At 40.9% G+C, this 26434-nt stretch overlaps 1 protein-coding gene across 3 annotated transcripts in view; it reads left to right on the top strand.

The window, feature by feature from the left end:
• Positions 1 to 25767, top strand: part of LOC126163097 (actin-related protein 2-B) — an 81073-nt gene extending 55306 nt beyond the window's left edge. For all 3 annotated transcript variants that reach the window (XM_049920013.1, XM_049920014.1, XM_049920015.1), the window contains 2 exons: positions 22529 to 22713; positions 24364 to 25767. In XM_049920013.1, coding sequence (XP_049775970.1) covers positions 22529 to 22713; positions 24364 to 24534 — 356 coding nt within the window. In that variant the 3' untranslated portion in view covers positions 24535 to 25767. The remainder of the gene's footprint in view (positions 1 to 22528; positions 22714 to 24363) is intronic.
• The last annotated feature ends 667 nt before the right edge of the window (positions 25768 to 26434 follow it).

Consider the following 26434-nt stretch of genomic DNA (forward strand, 5'->3'; position numbering starts at 1 on the left):
TCTTTTTGAGTAATCCTGCTAAATTCCCAAAATACTGTCTTTTTATATTGATGAGTAATATGGATAGTCGTCACGTTCATGTGCCGTCTACAACGCAAATTTAATGTTACTATCCTAGGAACTAACCTGCAATACGTTTTGTATTTCATAATCGGAACTATCTGCATTAACCGTCATCAGAGCAATGTCAGGGAACAGAGTGCAGCAGTGCCTACTTGAGGACCTGCTTGAGTCGTGTTCTAAGGAAAGGGTAGTTGCTGGTTCACATTATATTACACTAGCGAGAAGTACCGACTTTTCCTTTTCTCTGCAAACATCCAGAACTAAATTCAGTAACTAAATGCTAAGAATATATTTTCATTGTGCCAACTCAAAGATCAATAGATATGGATATAGATATAGATTTTTATATTTAAAGCCATTCTCTTTCTGCGTTGGAATAAACATCATTCATTATTTGCTTGTTCTTGTTACGATTGTTATTGTCATTCTCTCACTCGCAAGAGTCTTATGCTGATGCTGTATGAATAAATTATGCCATTGGATACAAAGCGGTTTAGTTTTGAGACCTAACCCACGAGGGGGGAAGGCACAGTGGTCTGCTTCAGGAATTCCAAGCAATAAAACACAAAAAACAACCCAGGAAGGGTTCGAACAGCTACTTTCACGCAGAGACATGCATTTGGAATCTGTTCATCGTTACGGGGTCAAACAAGAGGGTAACATTACTGAAACAATGATCGGGCTACTTAGTATATAATAGAGCATGCAGATTTCAAGGAGGAAACGTATGAAGACGCAGACTTCCTCGTTATCAATATGTGCGGCATATCTTTCGTGTTAACGAAAGTAAATTCCCGCTTTACCTCTTCTTACGTGTCAAATGAAATGAATGCCATGAGGAATAGAATATTTGTTGACTGCGTCTCTTCTTGCTTCCATCCTTACCAACATATTTCTTCATTCTCGTGGTAATCATGACAATCTATGTGCATGCTGCAAACGATTGCAAGTGGACAAATTCGACATCGAGGTGCAAAGCGTTTGGTATCTTACATTATATTCAATTCGAATAAGATTCCGGTGTATTTTTACTTCGTTTGTATTTTTAGATGATTATGAACGTTACGGAAATTTATCTCACATGCTTTATGTTGAATGAGAAACATTGAATGATCCGTTTTGCTTTCCCTACGTTGAAATGATATAATGTCGGCGTCAACAGCCTTCTTCCACGCCGGAAGCTGAAACTTGTATCATTCTGGATTAATGATAATTGAATGTCTCATATGTATACATAGCCCACAAGGCGACGTCAGAAACCACCAGGGGAGAACGCCGCATAAAAACCAAACGTGCGCGCGCGTCTCCACTCTGAAGAACCGTATCGGAGAATCACGGCAAGCATTTCGCTGAAGAGCTGCCTCGTCAGAGAGCCGAGAAATGGCAGCGTCGTAGCAAGTATTTGTCAACACTCTGATAGTGCATTTACTTCCGGGTGTAGGTCGGCATTACCTCGCTAAATTCACTTAACATTCGTTTTCCACATCGAAGACTCGTACGATATAATCCGCTGCAAGATGACACAATTAGAAAGTATATTTAATTTCTGGACTCCAATAACGGCGTTCTTCACATAAGTAACACCTGTTTCTGTGTGCATTCGGGAGGACGACGGTGCAATCCCGCGCCCGGCCATCCTGATTTAGGTTTTCAATGATTTCCCTAAATCGCTTCAGGCAAATGCCGGGATGATTCCTTAGGAAGGGCACAGCCGATTTCCTTCCCCATCCTTCCCTAATCCGAGCTTGTGCTCCGTCTCTAATGACATCGTTGTCGACGGGACGTTAAAACAGTAATCTCCACCTCCTCTGTTTCTGTGTTTAAGGTTGCGTTTTGAGGCTCAGGCAACATCGCAGTGACTATAGTCCGCCTCTGGCCGCCAGTGTGTCGTTAGCTCAGAGGTTCCCTTGTGCGTTGCAGTGCTTGTACTATAAGTTCGAATCACGGTAGAAGCCGCTGGCTAAAACCTTTTATTTTCCATTTTAATTAATGGAGTTGCAAACTGCTAGTAAACATTTCTTATGCAAAATCTGAAGAATGCCTTTAAACATCAATCTTCGTCCGATTTCGACTTAGTAAATTAAGTTAATATCATGGATTTCTGCTTTGCAAATTCCAAGGTGCTTCACTGTAAAATAGGTCCTGAAAAGATTCAAACCGACTGTCAACGATATAAATTTGAGCTTTGTTCGTCATATAGGTCTAACATGTCAGAAGGTTGTTTATGAAGTGCACATGTTCATTAATATAGTTCACATCTTCTAAATTTTTGCAATAGCATTTAACTGTAGACGTTTTCTAACACCGGCGTTAGCAATTCCTTTCCGTTCTCTGAAACCTTCAAAACGACAAATTTATCTGGTTTAAATCTGATGACCTTAACTATCACTTCCGATCAACAATAAATACTTCATGAACCCATACATGGAACTCCAAATGTGCAGTGTGCCTGCACTGCTACAGAGCATGCATTGCAAGGTATTCACACAGTTTATCACATAGACTTACCATAAGGAATCAAACAAGAACTGTAATACATTTTACACCACAGACGCTCACTCTGGCTTGACGAAAACATCCAATCATTGACCAAAAGTTGCACAAATAATTAAGTTTGAAAGGAAAAGAAACGAGGTATGAAGCATTTATAAATTCATCGAATGTAGTGAGGTGGTTTAATTTCGTCCCAGTCTATAAAATTAATTTCGGGCCATACTCAGCTCTTGCCGATTACCCGCCTACTAATCAGGGCGTCTGTCTCCGTTGCTTTTGAGTGTGAATGGAAATTGTAGAAATTTTCTGTGGAGCAACATTTAATAATAAAGCGTTTTAAATCATCAAAAGCGATGAGCGGTAGCAGGTGCTTTCGATAAAGAACGGGGGAGTGCAGCGCCGCTGCTGTCGCCACGGCCGCTGCCAGTAGCCAGCAAATGGATCCCGGAGCTTTGCCGCATACGGCGTCCAGAGGAGGACAGTCTGCAGGAAATCTGCCGCAAAATCGTTACTAGATAAAATTTTGATATCGGTGTGTCACAAAGCGAAATAGATTGAATCTGCGCTACCATTACATTCACGTCTTCAGCATTCAGACAGAAGAGGCTATAAAAATATTTTATGCCAGCTGCTCTCGATCCACTGACATTATGAACAGAAACAACGCACACTACCACTAGACCACAGGCGTAATCAGCCTGCAGTCTCTCTGTCTTGGGACAAGTTTTCCTCCAGGAAGTGCCGCAGTCTACAGTGTTGTCAGATTGTGCAGATAACCGGACTTAGAGAATTAGCGAGTTGGCCAGTTTCTTTGTCCCATGTCGCGATCGGCGCGGATTTAGCCTCTGAAGCGGCCGGCCGCCGGTCAAGTTTTATGTCAAAGAGTGTACATTGGTGCCAGTAGAATCTTTCTGCAGTAAACTCCAAGTACTGGTTCTCTAAATTTTCTCAATTACGTTCCTCAAAAAGAACATCACCTTCCCTCCAGGGATATCCATTTGAGTTCCCAAAATGTCCCCGTGACACCTAAATGTTGTTAAAACCTACCAGTAACCAATCTAACAACCTGCCTCCGAATTTCTTCATTGTCTTCCTTTAATCTGACTGGGTGGGGATCTGAAACACTCAAGCAGTACTCAAGAATGGGTCACACAAGTGTTTATATGTGATCTCCTTTACAGATGGACTAAAATTTCCTAAAATACTCCCAATAAACCAATGTCGACCATTCACCTTCCCTACTACTGTCCTTATAAGCACACTGCATTTATTATTGCTTTGCAATGCTACGCACAGATATTTAAATGACATGATTGTGTCAAGCAGGACACTTCTAATACTGTATCTGAACGTTACGGATTCCTTTTCCCCACTCGTCTGCATTAACTTAACATTTCTCTGCATTGAGTTAGCTGCCATTCATCACACCATCTAGAAATTGTGTCTGTCATCTTGTATCCTCATATAGTCACTCAACTTTAGACACCCTTCCTGTATACATTGTCATCAGCAAACAGCCGCAGATTGCTGCCCACCCTGTCTGCCAGATTATTTATGTATATAGAGGAATAATAGCAGCCCTATCGCATTTCCCTGGGGCACTCCTGATGAAACGTTGCCTCTGATGAACACTCGCCATTGAGGACAACATACTGGGTTGTATTACGTAAGAAGTCTTTGAGCCACTCTTATGTTTGGGGTACTACTACATATGCTTGGACTTTCACTAACAGTCTTCAGTGGGGTGCCATTTCAAACTATTTTCGTGCTAGAATATGGAACCATGCCCTCCACCCATGGTTTGCAGGATTTCCCCCCCCCCACCCCCCCCCACCCTCTGTCATCAGTCTACTGACTGGTTTGATGCGGCCCACCACAAATTCCTTTCCTGTGCTAACCTCTTCATCTCAGAGTAGCACTTGCAACATACATCCTCAATTATTTGCTTGACGTATTCCAATCTCTGTCTTCCTCTACAGTTTTTGCCCTCTACAGCTCCCTCTAGTACCATGGAAGTCACTCCCTCATGTCTTAGCAGATGTCCTATCATCCTGTCCCTTCTCCTTATCAGTGTTTTCCACATATTCCTTTCCTCTCCGATTCTGCGTAGAACCTCCTCATTCCTTATCTTATCAGTCCACCTAATTTTCAACATTCGTCTATAGCACCACATCTCAAATGCTTTGATTCTCTTCTGTTCCGGTTTTCCCACAGTCCATGTTTCGCTACCATACAATGCTGTACTCCAGACGTACATCCTCAGAAATTTCTTCCTCAAATTAAGTCCGGTATTTGATATTAGTAGACTTCTCTTGGCCAGAAATGCCTTTGCGGGATATCATTTGAGAAAACAGCAAAGTGAGTTTCACATGAGCTGTGTTTCCTAACTCTGTGCTGCTTTGTGGATAAAAGTTTTGCATCTTAAAGAAATTTTTTATATTTGAATAGAGAAAATGTTCAAGAATTCTTCGGCAAACATATGTTAAGGATGTTGGTCTGTAATTTTACAAGGCCAGTCTTTTACCCTTCTTACAACAGGAGTCATCTGCATTTTTTTCCCTGTTGCTTCAGACTTTGCACTGGGCAAGAGATTCACGATAAATGCAAACTAAGTAAGGGCCCATGCTGTAGAGTACTCCTTGTAAAAATGAATTGGGATATCATCCACACCTAGTGAGGTTTTTCTTTTCAATGCCTAGGATGCCTATTAGTATGTCCTCGCTACAGGAGTACGTGCAACGGTTGAACAATCGTACATTTGTAAGAGTCTCCTGCATGAAAGATTTCTTAAACAAAAAAATTAAAACTTCAGTTTTTCTTTTACTATCTCCTGTTGCGACACCGGACTGGTCAATGAGTGACTGGATAGAAGCCTTTGACCTACTGAGCAACTTTATGTAGGACCAGAATTTTCTTGGGTTCTCTGCCAGATCTATTACTAGAATATGATGGTGGTAGTTCTATGCTTCGTCCATCAACCTTTTCACAGGCGCACTCTCTCTAGAAACTTTTGCATATTGTCTTTTGTGCATTCTCCTTTGAAGCAAGAGTGTTGTGGTCTTCGCTTCCTCAGCAGTATTTAAATTTTGCTGTTGAATCACAGTGGATCTTTTATGCCTTTAATCCACATACTTGGCACATATGTGCGATTTATAATCTCTTTAAACTTAGTCCATAATTCCTCTACGTCCTCCATACTGAAACTAAGTGATGTCTATTGTGTAAGTGGGATTCTAACAGCTGCTTATCTGCTCTTCCTAGCAGAAACACTGTCCTAGCCTTCTTGATAGATTTATTAACTTTAGCAACCTTCATTGGTGTGTCATCATGATAAGTAATCCCAGACTCTATACTTACGCCTCCGATAAGGTCAGACCTGTTTGTGGTTACAAGGTTGAAAATATTTCTGTTGCTTGTAGGTTATCTAATCATCTGTTAAAGACAGTTTCTGGAAAACATGTTCAAAAATACTTTAGACGACTGCCTGTCTGTACCTGCTGCAGTGAATCCATAGACGTCCCTGTCTATACTTGGCAGATTAACGTGCATGATATGGGTATTTCCACACTATGGAGCTTAAGAGTTTCTTTGAATGACTGTCACAAAGGAATCAGGTGGGCAGTAAAGCTATCCAACAACTCCGTGATTCCACCAAGACCTGTTATACGAGTCCCAATAGCTTCACAGTCACACTCAAAATTGACCCCAATAGAGAGAATGTTTCTGTCGACTGCCGTGAACACTCCTCCTCCGGAGGCGTCTAACCTGTCTTTCCAATCTGTATTCCATGACTCAGTAAATATCTCCGAGCTTTCTATTTCATGTTTCAACCAGCTCCCTGTCCCAAAAATTGAGTGTGATAAATTCCTGGAGGGCAGTAAATTCTGGAACTACATTACAATGCTTCAACAATTTTCTGATAAACTTTTGGTAATCGAAGTGTCATTACTCTGAACACGGTCTGGTTCTGCTATCTACATGTCTCGTGAGTGTTCATTGCACTACCTCACTCTACCACCTAGCCTTAAAAAAATCTGTTTGCTCCAGAAGTACTCCGCTACCTGAGTAGCTGCTTCCTTTGTGTAGCATATTCCTGATCTGTCAAGGAGAGTCCTAAAATTCTCCACCAGAGATCTGTAGCCTTTGGTTGAGAGCCTCCAATCGGCCTCAAATTAAAGGACCCCGAACAACTCTGGGAACTGTGCTGAAAATTGCAAGCTCTGCTCCACCATTCCGCTAGCTACTCATATGAACTGAGCATGCTGTCGATGTGAGCCGCAACTGCACCCTGCACGCTCAGTAGCCACAGGTAAGGCTTCCACATCTCGGATTAGGTCCCCATGGCAGACCTACAGAGTGCACATTGGCTTTCTTTCTGACTCTGGGCTCTGGATGCTATTTTCTTAAGGGGCTTTATAATGTGAATAATGTTGGAGCTCCTGGTAACTAGCAAGCCCCTCCCCCACCTGCCTGCTGGGACCTTGTTGAAGGAGCAGCCATCTGCCCACTCACAAGGTGACTGGACAAGGTCAGAAGGGCAGATTCCACATTGACCCTTTGCCTTGAGCAGTGCGAACACATTACCACCCAACATTTGCGCTCTGGTGTGGGCAGATCCACCACGTTGGGTACACTGGGAGGTTCCTCGGCAGCAGAGCTCATGGGCAAAACAAGCCACACCTGGTGTGTCCCATGCAACACACCAGATCCTCCACCAAAGCTAGTGTCTGAGGCAGCAGCTTGAAGACAGTGACTGTAGCCAAAAGTGCATCAAACCACAAGATATGTATGATGATACCAAATGGGCGGGGGGGGGGGGGGGGGGGGTGCTGTTGAGTACCCTAATTCCATCATCATCATCAGCCAGTCGGATGGATGCACATTTTGGAAGCAACAATACACATCTGGTTAGTAAGAATTCATAGATATTTCATCAAAAGCATCAGAAACTCTAGAGAGACAATAAAATAGTAACAAATGTGGGTCATCTCGAGAATGTGTTTTTTACTACCAAGAGAGAACAGGCATTATTCGAAAAAGGTGCTACCATTTCATGTCACTGAAGTATTGCAGGACTTCAAGCAATTATGTAGCAGTTGGTAAGTGACATGTATACTGTGGAAATGCCTTTTCATCAAACCAAACAGATCATTAATGGTAAACTATTGGATAATTCCTGATACCAAAAGAACTGGACAACCACCTCTCTACCAGCTCTGACAGACTAGTAATGATTTATGAAAAAAGCATTAAAAGAAGAGTGGAAAAGAAAAGTTGTAATAGATATGGAAAATATTATGAAGAGAGTAAGTAGTGAGCTGAACTGTGTTCACCTCCAGTACATTGTCACTGTGCGTACAATTAATAACAGGTTTCATGTGTAGAGCTCCCATCCTGTGAGCTCGCCACATTGTTGTGCAAGTGATGCGCATCTTACAGGAAATGTAACCAACCTGCACATGAAAATGGAACTGTGTTGTCAGCAACACATTGCTACTCACCAAAAAGATGAGACATAGAGCTCCGGACAGGCACAACAAAAAGACTATTGCACATTGAGCTTTTGGCCAAAGACCTGGTTAAAACCCATTCCCACATCCTGTTCCTGAAATGCTGCCTAAACCATGAAATCCACCCTTCCCTCCCAACAGCCTAAGCATAAAAATACTTTTCTCTGGTTCCCACCCCTCCTTTCAGAATGACCTTCACCATTTCAGATTCCGCCAGTCCCTGGCCCTCACAAAACTGGTACAGCAGAATACATCTCCATGCCACATGCATCCCAGAAGCACCTCGGATCCCTTGCAAGATGCTGCTACGCACAATCCCTACTACATACATCACATTTCTGACATTCAATCTCCAGCACCTGGAAGGGAATTCCAGATACCACCTCCCTAAGTTATCCAACCTGCCGACATGGTACTGCTGTCTTAGGACACCACTCTCCAACCCCTATCCTACTCACAGTGTTCCTCCCTGGCAACCCCTCATAGCACCCAAACCCTACCTAGCTGACCTTATCAACTTGTCACATCTCCCAAGCTCCTTGCCAATACTCCACTAAAATACAATATTGGATTGCCTGTGTTAAAGGATACTTTTCACTCCTCACCTATTCCCTTAACAAAAACACTACAAGCTGTTGCTGTTCAGATAGTGGCCCATGTTGACATCACAGTGTGCTCTGTGTACTTACCATCACATGACCCTCTTGAGAGTGGGGTCCTCACTCATCTTCTTGATGAACTACCCCGACCCTTTCTCCGTTTGGAGGACTTCAATGCACACAGTGCACTATGGGGCTATTAACACCACATGCCCCAAGAGTCGGGTACTGGAGGATATGCTACACACAACAGATCTTATACTGCTGAACATGGGTCAAGCCACACATTTGAGCACTGCTTCAGGTTCGTCTGCAGCCATAGACCTCTTCTTCTGCTCGCCTGCTCTTGGGGACACAGCTCAGTGGGCAGTGGACTATGACCTTCATGGTAGTAACTATTTCCCAGTCTGGTTCCCTCTGTCTGATGGAGCAGATCTGAAATAAAGCCACCAAGATGGTTATTCAAGAAGGCTAACTGGATGCTTTACAGGCAGTTAGCTGTTTTCGAGCAATGTGACGGCATCCAGGACTGGGTGGATCACATTACAGCTGTGATTCACCATGCAGCTGGATCATCCATCCCAGTCTATGGAAGTGCCTAGAAGGCGACCTGTCCCTTGGTGGAATGATAAGTGTCGTCTTGCAATTACGAACATGAGGGCAGCAATGCGCAGATTCAATTGATGCCCTACAGATGAGAATCTTGCAAACTTTCGAATGGGGCATGCAAAGGCAAGGAGAATAATTCGGGAGAGTAAACAGAGGTCTTGGCAAGAGTTCCTGAACTCCATCAATAGGACCACACCTGCATGTAAAGTATGGGAAGCCATTAGGAGGATCTCGAGGCACAACTCTTGATCGCCGATAGCAGCTGTATGAATACAGGGGTCTCTTGTAACATTGACAATGGATATAGGTCAGAAAATAGCTGAATCATATAAATCCATTACAGCCGATTCCAGCCAGGATCCCACCTTCCGTCAATATCGGGAGGCATAGGAGAAGGCTGATATTGATTTCCGTTCCACCAACATGGAAGAGTACAACCAGCCTTTCTGTAGAAGCTGGATTCTGCATTGTCATGTCTTGTGATATGACCCCTGGAAACAACCTGATAACCTACAGCATGGACCCAAAGACCTGTGACTGACACATTTAAGGATGTTTAAGGCCTTGAGGCATCTCAGTTTCAGTTGGACCAATGGTCGAAGGAAGTCCTCCTTCAGCTCTTCAATAAAATTTGGATAACTGGCGACTTTCCCAACTTGTGGAAGGAATCTATTTTAATCCCAATTTTAAAACCAGGAAAGGATCAGTTACCGTAGTATTAGCCTGACAAGCTGCGTAGGAAAGACACTGGAGCGTATGGTCAGTTGGTGCCTAGTGTGGGTTCTGGAAACCAGGTCCCTACTCAGTCCCTCCCAGTGTGGGTTCAGGAGGTATCGCTCCACTCTCGATAACCTGATCCTGCTCGAAGCTGCAATTCAACAAGCTTTCCTTTGTAAACAACACCTTATCAGTGTTTTCTTCGATTGGGAAAAGGCCTAAATACTACCTGGAGGCATAATATTTTGTCGTAGCTCCATCAGTGGGAATTCCGTGGACGTCTACCAATCTTCATAGGGTCCTTTCTTTCAGACAGATATTTTAGATACAGGGTTGGGAATGTCTTGTCTGCCTGTTTTAAGCAGGAGAATGGTGCCCCTCAAGGGAGTGTCTTAAGTGTCACAGCTTTCACCATAGCAACCAGTAGTATTACAACCACAGTGCGACATCCAGTACTATGTTCCTTATTTGTGGACGACTTCTCCATCTTAGGTGCATCCTCCAGCCTCACCACGGCTACTCGGCAATTGCAACTGACGATCAGGCGGTTGGAGGAATGGTCTCGCACCACAGGTTTTAAATTCTCATTAGAGAAAACAGTTTGTGTTGCAGTTGTTCCCACTGTCTGTTTAATTTGCTCGTTTTAAAACTGGGGGACACCGATCTCACTTTTAAAGAAAAGGTGAAGTATCTGGGTCTTACCTTTTATGAGAAGTTAACATGGTTACCACATAGTAAAGGTGTTAAACATCCTTAAATGTGTCAGTCATAGGTCTTGGGGAGCCGACAAAGTATGTCTGCTCCAACTTTATAAGGCCTTTGTGTGACTCCAGCTTGAATACGGATGCCAGATTTATGGGTCAGCAAGGCCTTCATACCTTAAAATGCTGGATACAGTTCACCACAAGGGTATTAGGCTACCAACAGGAGCCTATCACACGAGCCCTGTAGTTAGTTAGTGTGCTGTTAGTTTGTGTGCTGAGGCTGGTGAGCCTCCGCTGTCTAATCGACGTCTTCTTCTCATGCTACACCAAGCATATAGGGTATTGTCCGTTCTTAATTCGCCAGCATCCAGCTATGTTGTTCAGCCGCCACTGGAACGGCTGTTCGATCATCATCCACAAGCGACACGGCCATTTGGGATCTGTGCAAGGGAGAGCCTTGAATTACTACAGGTGGGAGGCATTAAGGTCCAAAGCCAGGGGTGGAGTAGGGCATCCCCCTGGCAACTACCAAGGCCTAGGTTGCTCTTAGAACTGACTGCTTACAAGAAGCATTGTACCCCAGAACATGTTTTTAAAAATAAATTTAATGAAATTTTACATAGCCACCCAGATTTTATTACCATCTACACAGATGGTTCTAAGCAGGGAGATGTTTTCGGTTGTTCTGTCGTGTTCCCCGACACTGTCCTCAGGATAGGGCTCCCAGAGCAGTTTTCAGTTTATTTTGTGGAATTGTTTCCTCTCCTTAGGGCAATGGAGCAGATGAGATGGCACCGTGATAAAAAATTTATCGTCTGCCCTGATTCTCAAAGTGCCCTTCTCACTGTTGGACAGATGTACCCAGCAGATCGGATGGTGCAACAAGTGCAGGACACTCTCCTCCTCTTGTACAGGCAAAACAAGGAAATTATTTTTTGCTGGGTTCCAGTACACATAGGCATCCAGGGAAACGAACTCGCTGATGCTGCTGCTAAGTAGGCTTGATCCCTTCCTCCTCATGCCCGCTGTTCAGTCCCTCTGCGGGCTGTCACTTCATTTGTGACTAGGAAGGCCATTTGTTGGTGGGAGTCCCAGTGGCAGGTAGTGAGGAACAATAAACTACATTCCATCAAGACTTAAGTGTGACCATGGACTGCCGCCTCCTGCTTGCGACGGTGTGAAGAAGTAGCACTTACTCGGCTTAGAGTGGGACATTATCCACTGACACATGGCTTCCTCTTACGTTGAGAGGAGCCCCCAGTATGTCAGAGATGCGGGACACAGCTGTCATTGCGACATCTGTTAACTGAGTGTGTTTTATATGACGATCTGAGGGTTGAACTGGGTCTCCCACAGGATTTTCCCTCTATTTTAACTGATAATGAGACGAGTGTCATTCGTGTCTTAAAATTTTGTGTGGTGTCCGGAATTCTTCCCAATATACTTGGTGTGAGATCTTAATGTATCACAGAGTGACTGGATCACGTATTACTTCTAAGTCGTCATCCAGTTTCATCATCATAATCATCATCAAGAAAGATACAGTGTTCCTTTGGATATGTTTGCATGTTCAAAGGAACAGGCATTGTGGCGACTACAGCCGTTATGAAATGCATTCGTAGTTGCAAATATGAACAGCCGTCAGCTGTATGTACTCCACTAAAATCCAGAGGTGAAGCAATCCCGAAACACTGTTGTTAACTTTTCCACCAAAATCCTAAGCTCCCACAGAAGTTTGTCCTATCCAAAGGCCTTACCTTCAGTCCTACACCCAAATTCAAGTATGTTGGGCTTGTGAAGACCTACTCTCCTTCTGTTGATACCTGCAGTGGAAACATTTCCTTGCCACCTATTCCTCCAACCAAAGCCAATCTAATCTCAACATTGAATCTTGCCTCTCCCAGTTTGTACCATCATCCAAGTATAATCATCCCCACTCTCGCCTAACCACCCCCTGGTCACCTTCCAGGAATTCCTTACCTCAAACTTGGCCTCATGATGCTTTCCCAGCTCCCTTCTTAAGAACACCATCCTTTCAGCATAGCAGTGTACAGTTTCAAAACAGACCCTGACCTTATCATCCTACTTCCAGACCAATCTGAACTGGAGCAACTGAACCATATCTTCACCAGGGCTTTGATTATGTCATAGTACCCTGAAATTTGGGACCTCCTACCCAGAATCCTTCCCACCCTTCCTAAAGTGGTCCGTCACCCACCAAAGCTACACATCATCTTAGTCCATCCTTATGCCATTCACACTCCCAACCTGTTGCCACAAGGATCATATCCTTGTGGAAAATCCAGATGCCAGACCTGCCCAATCCACTTAACCAGCACTTCCTATTCCAGTCCTGTCACCAGCTTATCCTATCCCATCAGAGGCTGGGCAACCAGTGAAAGCACCTGTACTATATGCCAGGTCTGTTGCAACTATTGCACAACTTTTTATATTGGTATGACTACCAACCAGCTGTCCATCAGTTTCCTTGGCCACCTCCAAACTGTGACCAAGAGCGAAGTGGACCACTCTGGGGCACAGCATGCAGCTGAACATAACATACTGGATTTCAAGGGCTGCTTCACAACCCAGGCTATCTGGATCCTTCACTCCAACACCAGCTTCTTGGAACTGTGCAGATGAGAGTTACCCTTAAAACACATTTTGTGTTCCCAAAATTATCCTGTCCTCATCCTCCAGTAATGTTCTGTCCCCACACCCTCCACTCTACAGTTGCCATCCCCTTGCCCTATCTCCTCCTCTCTATTCATGTCCCCTCACCCTTAGCATGCGCCCATCTCTGCCAACAAACTCACCGATCTTTTCCCCGTTTCTGTTCCTCTCCTTTTCGCTCCCCTACCCCTCCTCCTCCTCCTCCTCCTCCTCCTCCTCCTCCTCCTCCTCCTCCCACCACCACAGCCTCCCAACGTTGCGCCTGACACCCTTGTCCTGCTGCTAACTAGTCCCTGCATGCTCCGCCGGACAGATTTTCCAACCTGTTCTTTCCATTGTTCGAACTGTATTTTTAGTCCTGCAAGTGTGTGCACAATCTGGACAAATAAGCAGCTCGGAGTAGATATAACACTATACTTTAACAGAACATGTAGTCCTAATGGAAAAGCCACGTATAACACTATTATGCTGGGAATTGTGCATGTTACCCCTTTTACAGAATTTGACCGTGATAAATGAATGTAGGACCTTTCTGTACCAAGTTCATTGAGTGGTTTGTCTAGTGGTTTTGTGGTCACCAGCCTATCTAGGCAAAGAAATGGTTAAGTCTCACAAGGGGAAGGCCTCAGACACAGCCAACCGATTCAGCTCAAATTTGGCAGCTCCCTTGCTTACAACCTAAAACGAAGGGCTCCAAGATATTTTGGCCCGACACCCTCCTGTTTTTGAGAAAATCACCCCTAAAAGTTATGAAGAGCAACCAACTCAAAATAGGTGGGATTGACAAATAATCGTAAATAGAGCATTTTTCATCATCAGGTACTTTTCCAGAAATCGAGGAAAGAAACTCTTACAATTGCCCCTTATGTATCCACATTGTAAACACCTTTTGCCGAGAGTGCCGATAAGGCAACGGCCAAGGTAACTGGCTGGCAAGGGGATAACCCAGGATCAAATCTCAAGGAAACCTAGCAGATGTTGTTCTTCTCATTTATATTTTTCCTTATCTCAATTGATAGGGGTAGGAATGTTATTGAGGTAAGTAAAGCAATAAGGAATGATAAAAAGGTAGGCAAATAAATTTCTCAAACCTCTTGGGATGGTAAACAAGTAAAATATTACTCCTGGTCACTTTACAATGGCTCTTCCAGTCACTGTTACGTGTCCTCACTTTTCCTCAAACAACTATATGGATGGTACTTGTCATATAAACATTAGAAACAAACATACTCGCGGCACCAAGAACATCTAATGAATGCAATCTTTCGACAGATACACTGTTCCTTCCAAAGAGAAGGTGGAAAACAAACTTTGTTTACATTTTTAAAAATGTCTTTTTCAGGAATTAATTTTGATGCGTACCATGCATGCGATATCATTGCCTGAAAAAGTGGTGCTGAAAGTTCCTTATGAGTGATGCTGTGAGTAGTTATTGCATCCATGCGATTGTGCAATTCCCACTGGGTTTCCAGAAGCTCACTGCAATTCTGAAACCTCAAAATAAAAGTTTTAACCTGGCAGTAGAAATAAACATCACATGGCTGGCATACAGCTGTGCAATTTGGGGGTATTACTTATACCGTGCACATCGGTTGACCCTCTTCATCTGTGAACATGGTGTCATACATTAGAGTATTAGTTTGTCCACACTAGGAATCCAATATTAGCCAAAACTTGTTACCAGCAACATATGGTTTTAAAACACTCTCAAGAAATGTTCTGTAAATCGCATTTGCCAATTTCCCAGGTTTGGAGCAAGTAGGGTTAACATTTTTCAACGAGTCGGTTAAGCGATTGAGCTCTTCTGTAACCCGAGGATCAAATGTAACATTAATTTCCTGTAAACACAGGAAAACCTTAGGCAACAGTTTTCCAGAGGGTGTGATGGCATATTGCGCCAAGTATGAATGTGTTAGTTCTTTTACTACCAGCTGCGACAAGGGTTCATTTTTTTCTCCTTTATGCGATAACGTGCGTCGAATGTTCACCCAATATTCGCATGCTGTTTGACAGTGTTCATCATGTAATCACGATTAAAACTGGTAACAGGTGATGCCTGAGATAATGATACAGCAAATGTAAAACCTTTATTGGTCTTACATGGAAGCGCTGCAGCTGCAGCCCACTCCTGGAGTATTCTCGCTGTTACATTCTCGTTATGACAACAAGATTCGACAAATCTGTCTTACTTCCACTTATTTATCACCTGGTATGTGTAGTATCTTGTCACTCCTGTAACAATATCATTTTCCCACAATTTTAAGTTCTTCCTTTTGAGGGCTATTGTTGCTCCACTCTTTTGCAGTGTTTCTAGATTCCAATTTGGATGATTCCTGGCTAGCACTACCGCCTTTACTTTTACTTCAAGAGGTATAGCGCCTTAGTTCACTTGTTTAGGAACTGGTTCGTAATACTCATTGGGTACAGATGAAGCACAGATTGCCTGTGACGTGGACATTTTCAAAGTGGACCATTTTGTGATTCACTATTCGTGATATATTCCACTGAATCACCTTCTGCTTCGCCTTCATGGTATAGTTCCTCAGTACCAACAAAAGTCATTTTGTTCATCAGCTCCAAAAATCACTTGACAATGGCCACTCCTATCTATCTGGAATGCTGAGAAATAGAACTGCATGCTTCTGGTTATGCATTGATAATACGACCGTCTCGCAACGCTTTCACACACCAAAACACAGTGTCGGTAACTTCCCACTTGCCATAGTCTGTGACAGGCTCCCAACTATATATTTCTACAGTGGTCGAAGGGTGTACATCCTCCATTATTCAGATTATGCAACTGAAAGATATGACACAACAAACAATAACTAGTTAGTATGGGATAAACAGAAAAGCTAATTACTACAAACTACATACAGTACAAGTCGTTTGTTACTTATGGAAGATCACTGTGTTTTTTTTTTCACAAAACATATTTTATTCAGCAGATTAACGATGAAAAATCATTAGATGTATCATTGAGGTTTGCGGCAGCCTAATGACAGAAAACAACTCTTTCCGATTGACTTCTATAAGGTTCGTGCTGGACACCCTCACTCTTCGAGGTTCGCAACTGTGATGTGATGAACAAACAACCAGTACAACATAACTCTCCCCGCGTGCATTCTGTCCCATGCCTCACTGTAAACAAGCATAACGCGATTGACTGTCTGTGGTCCCTCATGAGGAATTCATACCACTCTTACTCAGAGTTGTTTTCATGTGACAAGGCTTAAAAGTTTAATTCTTTACTAATTCATGTTGTTTGGGAAATTTGTTTGCCTACCTTATTACTATTATTATTCCACATTGAGTTGAATACCTTATTAACCTTCCTATCTCCACGAATTCTGATACGAAAATCTTCAGTTCAAAAAAATGAAAACGGTACAGTTTCGTCAAGATTTGATCCCATTTTATGTGCTTCCCAGCCAGTTACCTTGGCCATTGTGCTATCCCCCCCTCCCGTTCTTGTTGATCCCTTCCCTCAGTTTTTTTATTACAGAGACCGGCTAGCTCTCTGACCGAACACTCTGAGCTACCGTGCCAGCATTATTGGCACGCTCAGCGAAAAGCGTTTACCACATGGGTACATAAGCAGCAATTGCAAAAGTTTCTTTCTTGGATTTCTGGAAAAGTATGTGTTTGCGGACCCCATTCCTGATGATGAAAAATGCTCTATTTACAGTTAAGAAATTTGAAATGAATCAGTTGGCCTTGTCTGAGCCCTTTCACTTCTCAGAGAAGCAGAAGAAGTAAATTTGACCAACTTTCCTGCTGTTCCCTAATATACTGTCACAAGTAAATATAAATTTGAGGATATGGTTCTAAGAAAGACACATGAATCTTCTAGTTACTACACCCCTATATATAGCTATATAGTTTTGATCTAAAAAGGCCACTAATTTTTAATTTTTTTGTTAGTATGTGCTAAAAAAATTGATGAGAGGGGGGACCTCTATGTTTGCATTTTGTGCAACCAACAAATTAAATACTTAAATGTTCTAACAACATAATACACACATTTAAATTTATTAAGGTACTTTTTTCATATGTCTCTTAATGAACGATCCGTCAAAAGCCAAAGGTAAGCAGGGTGTGGTCACACTATATTGTCATTCAGTAATTTTACGCAACCCTACTTCAATGTTGCTGAATCACATAAGCAATTTTCTTTTCATAGACTCTTTGTACTTTACTGAATTTTATTTATAAATGAAAGAATTTTATCTGAACTTCACTCAAAACGTGACTCTCTTTCACTTTACTTACTGCCACAAAAAAAAAGAGAGTAAGAATATTAAAATCCTTAAATTTGTCTGAAGATATCTACTTCAGTACACAAGCTAAACTTCACATCAGCACATCTGTTATGTAAGTTATACAGTACTTCTACATTTTACCTTAAAAGTTACTTCACAACAATTATTTTCAGACATTTATTCAAAGACAAAAATCAATGCTTGTCAAACACCAGGAAAGAACTCTTTATAGGTGAATGATTAGGAATAAAATAACAGGGTGAACTAAACTTTATGTTTAACACAATAATTATTCAAAAAAAGTTAATTTTCAATTAATGGTTCACACTTCTGCAATTCTAATTATACAGATTGTAACCTGTTGACTGTAGGTGATAAGTGTGGCAGATAGTGATGGTGGCTACACTACCCATGGTACAGCGTAAAGGTTTCTTGAATATGGGCTGATTAATTCTTCTTGGTGTCATTTTAATGTCCATAACATAGCCCAACTATTGTACCAAACCTGTAACAATTCAGCAGTTGTCATCGAAGGCTGTTGTGCAACAATTTCCGGGCAAGACATTGCCTTCTCTGTCTGAGTGCTGCTTCTTTCACTGCTGGCTGCAGACTGTGTGTTCTCGTTCCCACTCGCTTTACAGGTAGTGCACCAAAAACCCATGTCAACTTTTACACTCTGACAGTAACTTATGTACAATACAAAAGCAGTTCAGTTTTGTTTTATGTAACACACATCCAACAGGGTGCAGCACTTAAATCCGGACTAATTTCAATTTGAATTTCCTGCCCTGTCGTAGTTCCGCCGGATATCGCAATTGGCATTCTTGAAAACCATAGGCATCGGATGGAGTACAACCAAAGAGCCACGATTATCAAAAGTCTTCACGCTGGGCGTTCCCCCACTGAAATAGTTCGATGTTTGGGTACCCGAGATCAACTGTTTATGAGACAGTGGCCAAAAGTAATGCTTTGAAGAAGTCTAGGAAAGGTTCCACTGACGCGCCAAGGAAACTTCATTCAAGGAAACATATGTCACGAACTGTGGCAGTCATCGAAAAGGATCAGACACTGATTTCGGATGATATGGGCAATTGTTGAGGAAATGACATCAGTGTCGAATGTCAGTGAGCAAACAATATGTCGGATGGCAGAGGAGGACCTATTACAAGCCATGTAGCCCAAAACTGGTTCTCGGATAACGTTGACATGTTCTGGTCAAAGGAGTTCTGACCCCCGAGTAGCCCGGATTTGAACCCGCTCAACTACTATGTATGAAGCATAGTTGAAAGAGTAACCAGTAAGACAAGGCACCCTAATGTTGCTTCTCTATGCACCGCTATTGAAGCAGCATTTGTGAATATGGACAGTGCTGTTTCACAGAATGCGTGTGATCAGTTCAGGACAAGATTGAAGGCGGTCATTGTGGCTGAGGGGAGAGGGAGGGGGTTACGTTGAACAATGTTTCTCTGAAAGATACCACTACTTATATGTAAAAGAAATTTCATTTTCATTTGTACTTTGTTTTAATAAATTTGCTTTTAAAAACAGTTTCATGTGCTGGATTTAAGCAATGCACCCCACACACATTGTTACCAAGCGCGTACCATTTTATACAAATGGCAACTTGCACAAATATATAAAATTACACACACAAACATTTTCATTTCGTTAATCTATGACAAAATGTTAGTAAATTATACGTTTCACTTTTTTTACATTATTTACAATCATACATTTACAAAGTATTCTAACATCATATATATCATACTTTTCAAATATTCTTTGCATATCACAGAAATAAACAAATTTTAAATGCAAAAAGTTTTTATAAATTTATATGACTGAATAATAGTGTTATATAGAGACTGTCGAATTTTCTTTAAGTAAAAGACAAATCCAGGAGATGAGTGTATATGCCTTAAGACCTACATGTGCGACAGTGGACTTGACAGTCAAATCGGTTTTCTCCTCCATACCACCAACATTGCTTGCAAGTAAATTTTCACCATAGATTGAAGTTCATCACTTGAGGCTGACTGACAGTGCCTAATTATGTCTTGGCAATATCGAAATCACCATCTCCACTGGTGATGTAATAGGCAGTTGAAAGATAGGGAAAAAACTGCTACAGGGGAAGATTTAACGCTCTCAGATCAGACTGCGCTGATTTTGAGTAGTGATCCAGATGGTGCTCCAAGCAGTGATATGGTGGGTATTGAAGTCTGCTTGAAGGAGCCAGCAACTCCACTGAATGACCTCCAAAAACGTCACAGTATCCCCACCTAGATAGAAGATATTACAAAAATACCATCTTGCCAGTAACTTGGCTTCTGCTTTACTTGGGAATTTAACTGGATTTGAGGTAAATATGAGAAATTTAGATTTCTAGCCCAGGGAAGGATTGTGTACTTGTGTTTACAAGAACATGCCTTTAAATTCACTGATACTCCTGCACTATGGTCCTATAACCTCCACAGGAAGTATGATCTTAGTGGGAAGAGACCTAGAAGACATGGAGCAGAGTGCTCTTTGCCACTTTTGTGGAATCATCCTCTGATATTGAGCTTTCATTACACTCCCCTCCTCCATGTTTAGTGGGAAGTAGTCAATGATTTGCTTTCCAGCAGCCATTTCCTGACTTGGATGCACCTAAGAGCAGTAGGCTTGAAAGTGTAGGACAATGTGGGCACTCAGAAAGACAAGCTGAATGTCGTACAATCCGGTAACTTTATTTGAATAAATAAAGAGCAGACACAGTTCAAGTGCCAGCTAACTGCTGAGTAGTTTGTTAATGCTCTCTGAACCAGCAAATCACCACTGACAATACTGAGGGCTACCAACACTACCAGTGACAGAGTTTTCAAATTGCCCTGTCTCATTGTGGGAGCAGAATTCAGCACTGCCTATGGCACAAGACTTACAAAATGTCCTGCTCATCTTGTAACTTATTTCCACAAGTTGGTTTAGGTGTTACCTAGGAGGAGTTTTCTTCAGAAGGCGCGTGGTACTACGTATGGGATCCTCTTCTTATCAAATGATGGTACTGAATTGTGACGTCTTTTCAGATAGTAATGTTGCAAGTGTGGAACTATGTTGTCCACAGAAAGGGGCCCTGTTCGGTACTTCTTATTTTTCAATGTTTTGCTCTTCGTGTAGCCTCCAATCAACCACATGGCAGTTTCAGTTAGCAACTAAATAAAAATTGTGTAAGTTCTTTTTAACCATTCATGAAATTTTTATTTTCCAGAAATTAGAAGAAAGGTGGCTGTTTTTTTTAAATTTTAACTATTAAATGAGAGAGAATCTAAGTTGGCCTCTGTCTAAATGGTGGGGTATGGGAAGAATCAGCAGTAGTAGTGAGGGTTCCATTGCCAGTGGCTACATCTGATACACTAGCGCATAAATCTCTCTTTTATCTCTTCTGACATAAATTTAAGTGGGTCACACTAGCTCATATGAGTATGAAGTACTCATTTTGCATCTATTGTACTCTGAAACTTCAGTGCCAGGCTGTGTATGATGGAAATAGTGATACCCAAGTCTGAAACATACTGAGGAGTAGTTAATAGTTGCCCCCAAGAGTGCATCATCTGTGTGTGGATGAACATATCTTAGATGAGTCCTGTCAAAGGATTTTTATTTTCCCAGTGATAAGCTTATGTTGTTTGTCCTATCTTGGAGATACGAAACCACAATACCTCAAAGCACTCAATACATTAAAACTTGTCTCAGTAACTGGGCCATAGGCAAAATTTGGCAGCTACATCTTTATAGAACTTTCTTATGGATATGGTTTGTGATTGTGGATCTACTTTCTATTCTGCTTGAAGACCTCAATGCAGTACACCATGTAGTAATCTTGTTGGACACAGTGGTATTTATATCCAGCCTCATCCCCATCAGTGAGGATCTCCTCTTTATGTAACATGAGTACAAAATTTATTGTATTCTTCATTCACTTGCACCTCATGTCTTCGCTGAGCCGCCTGTAGAACATTTTTCAGTAACTGTTCGTAGGGAATGATGCCTTTTGAGACTGATGCACACACAAAAATGGAAACTACTACTGTAGGTAAACACAAAAACACATCACTCTAAAAGAGATTAAAATATTTACCACATAGATGTATTGAGTCTCAGGCAGGCACAATGAAAAGTCTGCTAAACATTTAAGCTTTTGGACAAAGTCATTCTTGGAGATTATAAAACACCCACATTCACAAAGCACAACTCCCCCCCCCCCCCCAATCTCTCTCTCTCTCTCTCTCTCTCTCTCTCTCTCTCTCTCTCTCTCTGCGCCACTGTGTCTGATCACTGAGGCCCAATTGCAGACTGCAGTTGTGTCAGATGTGAGCAGCAATCTTTCGTGGGTGATGTGGGGTAAGGAGGTGCCACAGAGTTTAGAGGCTGTGCTTGGCTTGGAGGGGATGGGAGGGTGGAAAAGGAAGTGAAAGGGGGAGGGAGGGGAGTCATTCCACGTGCACATGCATGAACGTTTGCTTGTAGTAACTATTTATTTCCAGAATGAATCTTTCACTCTGCAGCATAGTGTGCACTGTTTCTTAGTCTAGTTTACAATTTTAATCAGCTAGAGAGTTTCAGAATTATTTACTGTTGATCGCTGTTAATCACATCTCAGTGTTTTGGATGTATACTAAGGACATTAGATGTTTAGCACCCATAAATGCTATTATCATCATATTCTTCAGCATTGATGGTGTATATGTTATGGGTACAAGAAGTTCACCTCCTCCTTCATCAGTAGCAGCTCCAGTGAATGTATTGCCATATATGAAACAAATCAAAATAGGAATCTCACATCGTAGAACTGTGTTAAAACATTTGTGTTAATACATAAGAAAGGTAACTGGACTATATATACAACTTTTCTTTTACAGGAATTGCTGAGTTGGTTTTTAATACAATCCAGGCTGCCGACATTGATATGCGTACAGAATTATACAAACACATAGTGTTATCTGGTGGGTCAACCATGTACCCAGGTTTACCAAGCAGACTGGAAAGGGAAATCAAGCAGCTGTACCTAGAACGAGTTCTTAAGAATGACATTGACAAATTATCTGTAAGTTACTTATAATTAATTTTGTAATTGTACAACCATAAGCATAACACTAGACTATAGAAATAAATACATGAAAGTATGCACAGAACATCTGTAGAGTTGGGAAGTTGGAAAGAGGTACTGGTAGCGTGTAGCTGTGGGTTGTGTCTAGGTAGTTCGGTGTGTGCAACACTTAGTTTTAACATGTCTTTGTTTGTGGTAATAGAAAGCAGATTAAAGAAAAATCTGGATAGCTTGTGCATTTGTGGATCTAGAGAAGATCTTTGGTAATGTAAGGTGGATTAACATTCATTATCTTTGGAAGATTAATACAGAAATCCACAGATGGTGTAAAACAGCTACAATAAAAGTGTAAGGTCAAGAAAGAAAACTTCTTATTAAGAAGGGTTAAATATGGTGTTGCAGCTTATCACCACTATTGTTCAACTTGTAAATCAAAGAAGCAGTAAAGAAATAAAGTTGAAGGGAACAAGTACCAATGCTGACTTCTGTAGATGACGTGGACTTTCTAGCCACGTGTAAGGAAGGCCTGCTAAAAGGAATGTACATAGCACAGAATATAGTCTAAGGTTAAAGAAAACAAAGGTAAAGGTGGGGGAAGAGTTTTAGAAATCAGAACTTCAGCTAGCTTAACATTAAAATTGGAAACGACATAGTGGCAGAGGAAGTGAAAGAATTTTGTGTCTGAAGCAAGGTTACACAGAATGACTAAAGCATCAAGCATGTCTGAAGAAGTTTGGCACAGGTGAAGAAAGCTTTACTCAGTAAGAATGCTGCTGATATCAGATATTGATATAAAACTGAGAAAATAATTCCTGAAAACTATACATCTGGAGCTCAGTATTGTATTTATGGGAAATGTGGAGACAAAGAAACTGGAAGGTTTCGCATTTTGAGAACGGAAGAACTATATATGAAAAACATTTGGGAGAGAAAGGGCAAATTAGTAGGAAGTCTACTACGAAGTTCAAGCACCTAAAGGAGATGGAGAAGGGAAAAATAGTGGGAAGTAACATGACTATAATAATCAAAATAGGTGACAAACTATGTTTGGTGTTATAGTTACATAGAGATGAAAAGATAAGCACAAGGTAGGACAAGATGGCGGACGTCTTCAAACCAGTCATAAGACTGATGATTGAGAACTTCACTACCATGTTTTCTTTCACTGCAGAAAAAGGTTTTGTAGTAATTTTGTGTTGTGCAGTATTACAGTATATCAAAAAAAATGAGAGAATAAGATTGATGTAAAAGCTGTAATTGCAAGAAAAAGTGTAGAATTGTGCACTGAAATCGTAATAAAACTTAATCCTTTACAATTTGTTTGTTCTTCAAAATACAACAGGGGAGAGGAGAAAAGGGGGCAGTTACTGAGAGTTGTCAGGACACTGATTTACATGTCTGTCTGGCTGTCCTGATTTAGATTGTCAAGGTCCTTGAATTACTTCAGGCGTAATTTGAAAAGTTTCCTGCATTATGATCACCACTCCTCCTCTTCCTTACCATGTCCAACTGGACTGATGTTTTGTGTTTAATGTCACTGTTAAAATATGTCTTCAGTAACCAGCCTACTACATATATATAATATTAATTCATTTGTGTGGCAATGCCTGAAAACTTGAAACTAATGTACAGATCCCATTTTTTCAGAAATTCAAAATACGCATAGAAGACCCTCCTCGGCGAAAGGACATGGTATTCATTGGTGGAGCTGTTCTAGCAGATGTTATGAAAGATCGAGATACGTTCTGGATGACCAATGAAGAATATCAGGAGAAAGGTGTTGGTGTACTAAAGAAACTAGGTGCTAGATCCAGCTAGAACGGCCAGAATTTATGGGATATTATTGCAATTGGCATGACTTTCATTGCCTTTGAGGCATTTTATAAAAGCAAGTTGCATTTATAGTAGCAGGATTCCGGCTTGGAGGTTATGCAAACTTTACTTGCTGGAGAGTCCATTGTGTCATTAAAAATGCACATCACAATCCAGTAAAATGTTTTATGTACTTTTTTCTGTTTAAAATGGTCATTCAGTGTCTTTACAAATCATATTGTTGAAATGCATACTTACTCTAATTCATTGCACCTTTTTTCAGAAGTATTAGAACAATGTGTGTTGGCAGAAATAATGAGCATTAAGGCACCCAATTAATGTGGTAAGATCAAGATCACAGTAAATTAATTTTAATTTATTAAAGTTTTCAAGAAAGAGGGACCTCAGTTGAGTCCTCAGCCAAGCAAAATGTGAACTTTTAACTATTTATAGATGGAAAATAATTGTACCTCATTTATTGTTGAATATTTTAAATGTCATAGTGATGAAGTACAGCCACACTCTTCCAAAGGAGCATAAAGAATGGCCTACAGTGTTCCTAAGCAACTAAATTACAAATAGGTTGTGTTTACAATTGCTGTTGTACAACATGTATATCTAGAGCAGACATTTTTAAACCAGATAAAGAACACCAGTATTTTAAAAACGACATAACGTAGAATATAAGAACCTTAAGTTTGTTTTGTAATGTGTTAAATGAGAATACTGTTATTGGAGCACGTGTGTGCGTATATATGTCTACATGAAGGACAAAAGTTTTGTTAATACAAGAGTTTGTATTCTAAAGAAGTTAGTATTTATTTAGAAATAAATTTCTTATTTTGTCATGTAACTTTAATATGTAAAATGTTTTAAAAATCATGTATATAAATATATGTTTTGATTTTTCTTACTTTCTGTTTTTAAAACAGAAATAGAATTCCTTGAGCAATAATTAGTGGTATTGACAGGAAATTTATATGTATTAGTAAGTTGACACGTTTCTCTACAGAATTTGTAGTTTGGAAAATTCAGTGATTAGTACTGAACTTTTAAATTTGATAGATTCATCTTGACCTCTTGACATGTTAATTTACTTAGACTTGTTCATGGAATATCATTAGCACAACACACGTTAATGAAAGTCTCTAAGAGTCTGTGATCTAGAGAAATACTGTCCAGTGTGTCAACATTTGCAGTTTTGGATTTAATGTATCATTAAAGCCAAATCAAAAACAGCCTCTTATGTTGCCACAGGTGAATTTGAGTTTTCTGGTGTACTATGTCTTATATTTCCTACATAGTGTGGTTACAGGAGAAAAAATTTAGCACTAAAAACATGCCTTCTGCCAAGAATAAAATGTAACAAAGGTACCAGGGAAATGTAAAATACTGAGATTGTTACAGTTTTCAACCCTGAATTTATCTTCTTTGGATATTTTCTCAGTTTCTTCTTCAAAAACAGGAAGTAACAATTGTTGTGATATTTTCTCAGGTGAACAAAGTAAATTATTTGCTAACAGTTTTCTATCAGAGACAGAGTGAATTACAACAAAATAAGGTTTGTAATACACACTTCTTGACACCTGTAATAATATCGAAATAAGTGATTAGGTAAAATGGATGTAACTATCACATTTTTAAGTCTTCAAATTATTGATTTGGTATGACTTGCAGTTTTCCCTTCTTCATCAAAGGTTTTTCTCAACAACAGTAAAATGCATTAAGGACAGTTTAAGAATGATGCTCGAAAGTACCCTGTTGAGGGCAAAACTTGATATTTGTAATGTGAAGAATTAATTGATAAGATTAAGCAAAGGACTGTAATGTTTCAACTGGTTCTTTATATTTGTAATTCACTGTGTTTACGGATTTTAGATCAGACTGCTAATTTCCATCAGTTAGG

The sequence above is a fragment of the Schistocerca cancellata genome, chromosome 2 (assembly GCF_023864275.1).
Source record: "Schistocerca cancellata isolate TAMUIC-IGC-003103 chromosome 2, iqSchCanc2.1, whole genome shotgun sequence".
In the NCBI taxonomy this organism is placed as follows: domain Eukaryota; kingdom Metazoa; phylum Arthropoda; class Insecta; order Orthoptera; family Acrididae; genus Schistocerca; species Schistocerca cancellata.